The 11467-nt window shown below is 33.6% G+C and overlaps 1 protein-coding gene across 4 annotated transcripts in view; it reads left to right on the plus strand.

Moving 5' to 3' along the window:
• Positions 1-11467, plus strand: part of LOC106467781 (dachshund homolog 2-like) — a 117645-nt gene that overhangs the window by 46618 nt on the left and 59560 nt on the right. For 2 of the 4 annotated variants that reach the window (XM_022396711.1, XM_022396717.1), the window contains exon 2: positions 9747-9871. In XM_022396711.1, the coding sequence (XP_022252419.1) occupies positions 9747-9871 (125 nt within the window). Of the gene's footprint in view, positions 1-6041; positions 6179-9746; positions 9872-11467 lie in introns of those variants that run through there. The other 2 variants (XM_022396721.1, XM_013928161.2) reach the window with 2 other exon arrangements.

The raw sequence follows: 11467 nt of genomic DNA on the forward strand, positions 1-11467 counted from the left end.
ATAAAACCTTAGTGAAACAAACACTGTTAACCGGAGTAAGTAAAGTATATATTGTTAACTGGAGTAAGTAAAAGGAACATATCGAACATTAATGTGTGTTGTCGTTTGAAACAGGGAATAAAACCTTAGTGAAACAAACACTGTTAACTGGAGTAAGTTAAGTATATATTGTTAACTGGAGTAAGTTAAATATCTACTGTTAACTGAAGTAAGTTAAGCATATATTATTAACTGGAGTAAGTTAAATATCTACTGTTAACTGGAGTAAGTTAAGTATATATTGTTAACTGGAGTAAGTTAAATATCTACTGTTAACTGAAGTAAGTAAAAGGAACATATCGAACATTAATGTGTGTAGTCATCTGAAACAGGGAATGAAACCTTAGTGAAACAAACACTGTTAACTGGAGTAATTTAAGTATATATTGTGAACTGGAGTAAGTAAAAGGAACATATGCAACATTAATGTGTGTAGTAATCTGAAATAGGGAATGAAACCTTAATGAAACAAACACCATTAACTGGAGTAAGTTAAATACATATTGTTAACTGGAGTAAGTTAAGTATATATACTGTTAACTGGAGTAAGTTAAGTATATATATTGTTAACAGGAATAAGTTAAAGGAACATGTGGAACATTAATGTGTGTTGTCATCTGAAACAGGGAATAAAACCTTAATGAAACACTGTTAACTGGAGTAAGTTAAGTATATATTGAAAGTGGCAGAGTTTGACTTAAGGTGGTAATATATATATATATACTGAACTAATAAAGAAGAATCCGAATGAGTGAAATATAGAAGTATAATGAACTTAGCAGAACTGGACTCGAATGAAAAGAAGAAGGAAGGTAGTAAAACTGATCTCATATAAACGAGTTCAATAAATACCGGAGTTAGCAGAACTGGACTTAAGTAGAGTAAATATGTGAAGGTTTAAGAAGGGTTAACTTTTATGAATTAAATACACATTGAAGATATAAGAATGAAGCTAATAAGAAAATAAAAAGTGAAATGAAACAAGATATAAATTTCTATATGTGGAATCCTGATTATTTTTCCAGTACAAATGTTATCATAATAATATCGGTAGTCTTTCCACCAATCAGGTTTAGTAAGTATGTTTCTCCTTTCGATGACGCACAATTCTGATGATTTTTTTAGTCGAATTAAGTTTGTTTATACGTTACGAAGAACGCCACAAATTTGAAATGGACGTTAAGTTTCATTATTAACTACATATTACGATTAAAAATTCTGATACGAACAGGTGATTTTAGTTTATCACTACCGTCGACTGTTGAAAAGTGACAAATGAGAAGAAGTTAATACCATCACGTCGATGCTGTAAAGTTGATATTGAACGATAAGTTTAAATATAACCAGTTTGTGCACAGGTAGATGTGATTTCATTCTAGAATCACGTGCCACTCATTTAATGTCAGTTAGTCACGTCATTTTATACGACTGGTGTTTCTACCTACAGGTAACACATGGATATCTGCCTTATCGGTACATTAGTCCCTGTTCTTACTTGTTTGAAATATTTTTGTTTTTAGTTCAGTTTGTTTGTTTTGAAGTTAAGCACAAAGCTACACAATGGTCTATCTGTGCTCTGCCCACCACGGGTATCGAAACCCAGTTTCTAGCGTTGTAAGTCCGCAGACAACATACCGCTGTGCCACTGGGGAGGGGGCTATTAGTTCAGACATAGGTCCGGATCTCGAAGGTTTCAGCTTACTACGCTTTGATGACTTGGTTGTTATGATACTCACAAAACGTTATCCAAATGTTCGTAACGCTAAAATCCGGCGTTCGATCCCCCCGGTTAGACAGAGAACAAATAGCCTATTCTGTGACTTTGTACACAAGCAAATAAACAAACAAAAAAGCTCGTCTCTTCTTGCCTTATGTTTTTATTATTTAAATGATCTAGCTGCTGTGACAGTAACAAAACATTATTCAAAAACTCGTCTTTTCTTATCTAATATCTGTATTATTAAGATGACCTGGTTGTCGTGACACTAACAAAATATTATTCAAAAGCGTTTTTTTTTCATCTGATGGTTTTATTATTCAGATGACTTGGTTGTCATGAGATTAACAAAATATTATTCAAAAGCGTTTTTTTCATCTGATGTTTTATTATTCAGATGACTTGGTTGTCATGGAATTAACAAAATATTATTCAAAAGCTTTTTCTCATCTGATGGTTTTATTATTCAGATGACTTGGTTGTTATGAGATTAACAAAATATTATTCGAAACCTGGTCTGAAAACGTATCAGAATACGTTCTCATCTTGCCCTATTATCAGGGTTTAATTACTTCTCTAGTTATATCTGTACAGATATTCCTTGTGCGCGTATAAGGCGAGCCAAACCCAAATTCATAGTATACTTACTCACAATTCTGTACTGTACCTGTAGGTGGTTGTAAGAGAGTTCGACCCTTGATTTATCACGCTCAGCTCCACCTCCATCTCACAGACCAATCATGAGGCGTACATTTGTCTTCAAGTTTTATGTTAACATTTCTCTGTCTCACATAAAGTATGGTTGTGGATATATAAATAAATATACATGCATATAGAATAATGCTTTATAACAATGTATACAACACGTAAGTAATGTGTGCTGGTATGTAAATATATATATATATATACCTAAACATCCTAGATCTGTTTTTCCTCTGTACATCGACTTGGTATCCGATATTTTTATCCAACATATATGTTAAACAGTCAGGTGAGCCATCCCTAAGTTTCAGACACAGTCTTCCCTAATATAAAGCTGCTGACGAAAGGGGCAACCAGTCTGTAGCCCCAGCCGCTTATACAGCGACTTTAATAGCGTAACTGACTGTCACAATTATAAGGCTCTACGTTTTAAAGATACGAGTATTCAGAGACTTGAACCTTTGATCCACAGCCCGGCAAACTAACCACTTGGTTACGCTAAACTCTTGTTCACCTAATTATTTATAAGTTCATTAGCGATCTCTGTAGTGGTAAATCTTTAGGCATACTTGATTGTACTCAGATGTTGTTGTAATCGGATCTAAGGACTTGTTTATATTATTTTCTGTTAGGTTTTTATATGCTGGCAATTAACCTTAACCATCACCGGATATGTTAGAAGACTCAGAACGCCTGCTGTACAAGCTCTGTACTTCTGTCTGTGTTTTTATTTTCTAAATTGATCTCTTTTTCTTTTTGGTTGTTGTTGTTAAGAGCATTTTTTCACTTCTCGTTTTGAATTCCAAATTAGTTTTATTTACTTATTTAAATTACGTGAATGGTAAACATATCACTCATACACACATCACGTATACACATATAAGTTATACATCTAATATAAACACCCCTCTTCTATGATCTTTGTTGACCACATTAGACACCACACTGTTCATTAGATAATAGCTATTTTTTTAATGAGAGTAGTAGGATCATGTGCAGTGTTATTTTTCTATCACACCAATGTTCTTTTCCGTCATTTTTCACTCTGAAATCACCATCTTTTACTGTACGTTTTAGAACTATCTTTACAGTGAGGACATGTTTTTCCATCCCAGCCCATTACGTGTGTATCTTTTATCCCTTAGCGTTACCGGTGCAGACAGACATAGTCGGCCTGTTGTGTTAAGCCATGAGTCATAAATGAAAAGAGCAGTCTCCCCTTTTCGGTTTCGGATTATTTCAGGATCGTCATAACAACGCAACTCATTATGAAAGTCTGCGTTGCTTCCTCGGCGTTTGTAAAGATAGCGGGGACCCAGTGTCTGTGAATTTACTTCGATAAATATTCAAAATAATTGGTACTGATTAAATAATGTTTTAATATTGCTTGCTGCTTTTTTTTTCTTCTTCTTTTGATTGGAGAAAACATCAAACTGTTCTATTGTCCCTGCAATCTGAGTCATGACTAGAGATTTTCTTCAACATTGATTTATTGCTTTTGGTCTTACGAGAAAAAGAAAGGGGGGGGGCATCATATAGCAAATACAATCCGAGATGATTCGCATCAACTTATGAGCACTTGTGAACCAATAATATTGTTATACCGTTATTTCAACAATTAAAATCTTTCAGTTTTTAATTATTCTTGGGGTATTCCTATGAAGATTCAGAATATAATAAAACACAATCAACTGATCACCGCAACAATGAGGGGCTTAACTTAAAGGCCTAGTACGTAGAAGGGCAAGTAAAGTAAGTAAGTCGTGGTTGGTTATAGAAAAGAAATGGCTCGGTATAAAGTTTAAAAAAGCTTATTGGTAAATGTGTCAATAAAAACAAAAACAGGTTGTGGTAAGAGGTAGGAAACGCAAATGTGAACACCAAACGATTTAAACTGGTTCTAACAGAAGAAAACGAGATTTTGTATTTAAAGAAGTAAGCTTTGATTTAAAACGAACAAAGACTCTCGTAAGGAAACATAATCGAACTAACTGAATTACGACAAGAAGAAAATCGTCTTAGCTTTCAAAATTCACGTTCTTTCCAAAGCTATCCAACCACAAATTGGACTACAAAAATTCGAAACCAAGTCTATGTTCCATGTGACAGTCGTTAAATAGTTTTATTTCTTAAGGCGATATTAGCTACAATACAAGTACCCCATAAAACAGTAAATAACATCCCTGAGCGATTCTTTCAATAGAGAGTAACACCCACTGTCAACATAGTGAATACGCTGGTTTTGGAGTAGAAGTTGAGTAAGATGTGCTTCACATTAATGATGATATATATTTTGTAACAGATGTGTGATATTCGATATCATTACAACCGTAAGGTGTTTGAATAAGGATGGTTGGAATCAACTTGGAGGATTAAAATGTTTTGTATTAATTGTTAGCTGATTGTTTGCTTAAGAAACTAATTTAAAAAAAATTTAAAATGAAAACGAAACAATCAAAAACACTAAGCCTATCTTACTTTATGAAATGAACAATAAGTTGAATTAATCATAAAGTTATTTCAATTATCAGAAACTTTATAGTAAGAATAGAAACTGCTTAAAAACTAGTCTGATGTTGTGAATACTTCATAAAATTCTTCATAAAACTAAACGTAAGACAGAATCTCAATAATACATAAAGTGTAAACGAACAACAACAGTATTTGTCTCTGTTTTGATCCGAAACGGCATCCTTAGCTAATGATGAATAAAACAAACTTATTTACAATCGGGCGTTTCGTTATATTTTCAATATAAAACTAATATAGTAATAGGGGAGAAAATTATGAACAAATTAAGTCATAACACTATATTGTATTCGAGTTAGTTAAAAAAACAAATTTGATAAATATTAAAACCCTCTTTGGAAACGACCACTCCTTTCTACATTGAGGTTTAAACTATGAATGCAGACGAAATAAAAAAACAATAGTTCTAAAGGCTATTATAAAACCAAATTAACAAGTTTCGAGCTACAATGGACAAATTAAGAGGAATCCAAAAAATATTCATTGAACTTGTTTTTATAAAACTACTCCTTGCTAAAACAAAAGGTTTTGTTTCTTGCGACCATAAAATATATTATTTGGATGCTATTATAAGGAATGGAACTGGAATAGAGGATCATAAAACCCAAGCTGTTGATTTCTACACCTCATAAGCCACCGCAACATGACCCAACTGATAAAGAGGGGAATTTATCAAGCACGATCTTGCCAGGTCCTTGTAAAGATAGTGAGCAAGTCGTAATGAAGTTGTCATTATTCTCGACGCTGTGTTATTCCTAGTAAGAAGTCCGTTTCCCTTCTCTTAAGTGTCGAGAAGTCTCGTGCAGTCTGCCGTGATGAGAATATACCATCTGTGTCATATCTCTTATCTCCCCATTGTTTTCCGAATCGAACTTTATGCGCCGAAATATCTACATACCCACTACGAACGAGAGGATTTTGTTTTATATCTGGCATTTATTGCTTGCTATCTGGATTTTAACTTGCGCTTGGCTTCACAACTTCAAAGTATATTTAATCACGTAAAGGGCTTATTACTGGATTTGCTCCAGCATTGTTTAATAGAAGTCGTTATTAGTGATCATTAAATTCTCGAAGTTATCCAACCATACTTCAAGTTAAGCTTAGGTTATCGTGTTGAGCAAGCGATAGTAGGCAAGCACGTGGATCTAAATATTTTGATGGTATGGACATAGTCTCCAAGTGCAGAATGTCAGTGTATATTTTGATGGTTATGGGCACAGTCTCCAAGTGTAGAATGTCAGTGTATATTCTGATGGTATGGGCATAATCTCCAAGTGTAGAATGTCAGTGTATATTCTGATGGTTTAGCATAGTCTCCAAGTGTAGAATGTCAGTGTATATTTTGATGGTTATGGCCATAGTCTCCAAGTGTAGAATGTCAGTGTATATTTTGATGGTTATGGCCATAGTCTCCAAGTGTAGAATGTCATTGTGTATTTTGATGGTATGGGCATAATCTCCAAGTGTAGAATGTCAGTGTATATTTTGATGGTTATGGGCATAGTCTCCAAGTGTAGAATGTCAGTGTATATTTTGATGGTATAAGCATAGTCTCCAAGTGTAGAATGTCAGTGTATATTTTGATGGTTATGGGCATAGTCTCCAAGTGTAGAATGTCAGTGTATATTTTGATGGTATAAGCATAGTCTCCAAGTATAGAATGTCAGTGTATATTTTGATGGTATAAGCATAGTCTCCAAGTATAGAATGTCAGTGTATATTTTGATGGTATAAGCATAGTCTCCAAGTATAGAATGTCAGTGTATATTTTGATGGTATGGGCATAGTATCCAAGTATAGAATGTCAGTGTATATTTTGATGTTATGGGCATAGTCTCCAAGTATAGAATGTCAGTGTATATTTTGATGGTATGGGCATAATCTCCAAGTGTAGAATGACAGGGTACATTCTGATGGTTATGGGCATAGTCTCCAAGTGCAGAATGTCAGTGTATATTCTGATGGTTATGGGCATAGTCTCCAAGTGCAGAATGTCAGTGTATATTTTGATGGTATGGGCATAGTATCCAAGTATAGAATGTCAGTGTATATTTCAACAATGCAAATACATTTTGTCTTTGACATTTGTTTCACTTATACATAAAAATAATGAACAGACTAAGTTCACGTAAGTGAAGAACGGAACTTTTCTAAGTGACTGATCACTTAACTACATTGACTGAACGGCACAAGTTTGCTTACACATTTAGCACACATTACTCAGAACAAGACTGATTGACAGAACTTAGCTGGCAGACTAAGTACAAATGACTAAGAGACAGAAATATTTGAATTGGACGATTAAGTATATATATATATATATATATATATATGACATAGTAACAGAAGTTTACTTTTGACAGACTAGGTATACGTGTCTGAACAACTGAAATGTTTTATCTCACAGAATAAGTATACATGATTAACAGTAGATTATCAACTAGAAAACTAAGTACACCCGAGTTTTCTAATTGACAGACTAAAAAATGACTGTACAACAAATGTATATTAATTGGCAGACTAAGAACAGGACTATAAAACAAATGTTTATTAACAGTGAACTAAGAAGGACTGTACAACAAATGTTTTCTAACTGACAGACAAAGAACAGGACGGTACAACAAATGTTCATTAACTGGCAGACTAAGAACAGGGCTGTACAACAAATGTTCATTAACTGGCAGACTAAGAACAGGGCTGTACAACAGTAGTTTTCTAACTAGCAGGCTGAATACACATATATGTGGAGAGAGAGACTTTTGTTTCTCATTCATGTGTACTCAGCCTGCTAGTTACAGTTCAGTTGCTTATAGATAGCATGTCAAAACAAATTTGAATTCACTCAAAATATATTGTTTATTAATACAAACGGACTTCTGTCGCTTAGTAAAGTGATGATCATTAAAGTTACGTGAGAATATAATTCATGAATTCAGTTTCGAACTCTTCGAACAAAACAAAGATTACATTACAACTTTCTGTGTATACAAGGAACAAAACAAAGATTCCATTACAACTTTTCGTGTACACAAGGAACAAATCGAAGATTCCATTACAACTTTCTATGTATACAATTAACAAAAGAAAGATTCCATTACAACTTTCTGTGTACACAAGGAATAAATCGAAGATTCCATTACAACTTTCTATGTATACAATTAACAAAATAAAGATTCCATTACAACTCTCTATGTATACAATTAACAAAACAAAGATTCCATTACAACTTTTTTGTGTACACGAGGAAAAAAACAAAGATTCCATTACAACTTTTTGTGTACACAAGGAACAAATCAAAGATTCCGTTACAACTCTCTGTGTACACAAGGAACAAATCAAAGATTCCGTTACAACTCTCTGTGTACACAAGGGGAACAAAACACAGATTCCATTGCAGTTTAACTCCCTAAAACAAACGTTAAAATATTAAAAACTCCTTTTGTCTCGGGAAAATCATAATCACGAAAACAGTATTGTTAAGCTCTATTTCTTTTTATTTTGGAACAATGCTTCAATTTTGAAACAAAAATCAGAACATAATCTTCACTTTTTATACGTTTTTTTCAATTACATAAATTGCTGAATACTTTAAATACTTGGGGGTATAACAGTACTGTTATTTCTTAAAATCCTCTCATACGATGTCAGTTATATTTTATTTTGATATACGTTATTATTTGAATATAAATTAACAAGTAACTTTTAAAGTTGATTTTGCATTTTTATTGTTAAAAAATACTTTTCGTGCTTCTTCCCCCACCCTTCTTCAGGGGCTAGTATTGATTTCTTTAATTTTATCACAGTTCTATCAGTGTTTGTAAATACGGTTTATTGAAAAAGGGTTTAAGCCCCAAAAGTCAATTCTTAAAAATAAAAGTGTAAAATATTTTACTTTTAAGTTTTAATTACTTTTTGGAATATAATTGTGTAATCATTTACTTTTACGTCCCTGTTGTTGTTTTTCAAGTAAAAATGTGCAATAGTTTATTTTTACGTTTCTGTTTTCCACAGTTTTTACTTTCTTACGTATTTTCTTCTATGTTATTTTTGCTAATATAAATTGAATTAGTGATCGATGAATTAGCTTTAGCGTTCGACTATTTAAACTATTGTTTAGGAATGTTATTGCACGAAAGAGATCACTAACAATGCGCGAGTCAGATTATAATATGGGAATTCTGTATCGAATAGCCTCTTCGCTTGAGCTTACATTCACATTTATTAGGCTTGGCTATCCATATTGTAGCCATCATTGTCAGACGTAGTAACAGATAGGAGCAGCCTTCAACGGTAAATCTAGTCTTAACTTTAAACGAATTTAGGGCTAATGACCTTCTCCTCTGATTTTAGTTTAATTGCTGTACGAAGCATAAAATTTTTATAGAACAATTTAAGTTTTAATTTAATTTAATTCAAGTCTTTGTTATGTTGCTCGACATTTGCTCCCCCCCCCTCCAAAAAAACAAAAAACAAAACAACAACAACATGCTATTTAAATTTTGGCTTTACACGTGGGAAATATAATCAGAATAATACAATTAAATCGTATAGTAACTGTTGATTGGCGAGATTTTAGAAACTGGGAATTATTGGTCGGCAGGAAAACCCTGGTTGAAATTTCTTGTGAACTAGTGGTAACTCCAATGTGTTCTCACAGGTATTATTGTTACAAGGTGATATTTATTACCATGCCCTCTCTGTCAGGGGTGGAAAATCCCCTGTGTTGTTCGACGTAACGGGTTTTCTGACTATCCAGTTGCAGGCCGGGGAGACCACCTAAGAGAGCTTCAATGGTCAGTATGTCCACCTCACCGAACAACCTGATGAAGAAAGGAAGATTGGAGATGGACTATCACGCTTATGAAAATGGACATATAACGGGTGAGTTGCTTGTAAGTTTTGAAAAAAATCTATTCTAGAGTAAATTTCTCTAAAAATATACATATTATACTGTTACATTATTTTGCTCTGCTCACATAAGTTAAAGCTTTCCATTTTCAAGAGAACTCCAAAGTGGCAAGTGATTGATACGCACCATTTGTTTTATACAGATATCATGGAGGCTAAAATTATACAGCTTGCCACAGATCAGAAGAACAGGTTTTTGGAAATCTCGATACTCAGTAATACTAGCATCGGCATTAAGTGGGCGAGGGAACGATTTAAGTTTAAAAATTATCAAAATTGTTATATTCATGATTCTAAAAATTGATAAGTAAGTAGGGGTCAAAATCAGTCAATCAGAGAACAAGAAACCAGATAATTCGAGCTCTTTCTGCCCAAATCAGTCAATTAGAGAACAAGAAACCGAAAAAAACGTGCTCTTTCTGTCAAAATCAGTCAATTAGAGAACAAGAAACCGAAAAAACCGTGCTCTTTCGGTCCAAATCAATCAATCAGAAAGTAAGAAACCGAAAAAAACCGAGCTCTTTTGGTCAAAATCAGCCAATCAGAGAACAATAAAACAGAAAACACGAGCTCCTTCGGTCAAAATCAGCCAATCAGAGAACAAGAAACCGAAAAACCAGAGCTCTTTTGGAAGTGAGACTTTCCTTTTTCATGGTTGAAATTTGCTATATAGAAAAAATGGCTATATATGGTTTAATTCGTGCTAAAACAAACATTGTTACATACAGCTCATCATATTTCTTTCGGTAACAGAAATTCCTGAAAAGGACCAGGTTTACTTGTGTTTTTAAGAATCTGTGAATTCGTGGTGATTGTGCTAACCTGGAAATCGATATAAAACATAACTGAAACAGAGCTGAAAAGAAGCTCAACAACTAATATTTTGTAGGTAGGCTGGTGTGGTGTTATTTGGATAGATTTCTGGTGTTTAGTTATATGGTTTAATAGGTGTTTTAACGGCTGAAAATATCGTTAACAGCGAAGGTACCCAACTGATGAAGTAATGCAGTCTAATAATTATAGCAAAGGTACTTTGAACAGTATATTTAACTAACCATGCTCGTTACTGGACATATTTTTAGTTCTGATCTCTTTAAGTAGCTTGTTATACGCTATACTCGCTGAAAACAAAGTAAATATCAAATAAAATTTAACAAAAATAGAGTTCCATTTTTGGTTAAGAGGCACAAGTGATTAGAAAACCTTGGCAAAAAGGAGGTTGCATACCCCAGAGCCTGCTTAAAGGTGGTATACTTCCAAAACTAAGATTGGATGCTTGCAACTCGCATATTCCCAGTGACCCCAGTTGTTACTATAACTGTTGGCTTGTAAGAAGTTCACAGAAAATGCCTTAAAATGTACGGAAAGGAAGAAGAATGTTATAAATTGTTTATTTCAATCAAATTTATTCCTAAAACAGTGTAGAAGCAAAAGTATAAATGAAAGATCCAGCATTAATAATATTTCTAAAATTACAAATTTACGTAAGAAATATAAGGGGTTGTTTCAAAGTCGATGACGAGGAACCCACTTTGAGACTAATAATGGTTGGAGACGGCTTGAATGGGT

The sequence above is a fragment of the Limulus polyphemus genome, unplaced genomic scaffold, assembly GCF_000517525.1.
Source record: "Limulus polyphemus unplaced genomic scaffold, Limulus_polyphemus-2.1.2 Scaffold83, whole genome shotgun sequence".
Classification (NCBI taxonomy): domain Eukaryota; kingdom Metazoa; phylum Arthropoda; class Merostomata; order Xiphosura; family Limulidae; genus Limulus; species Limulus polyphemus.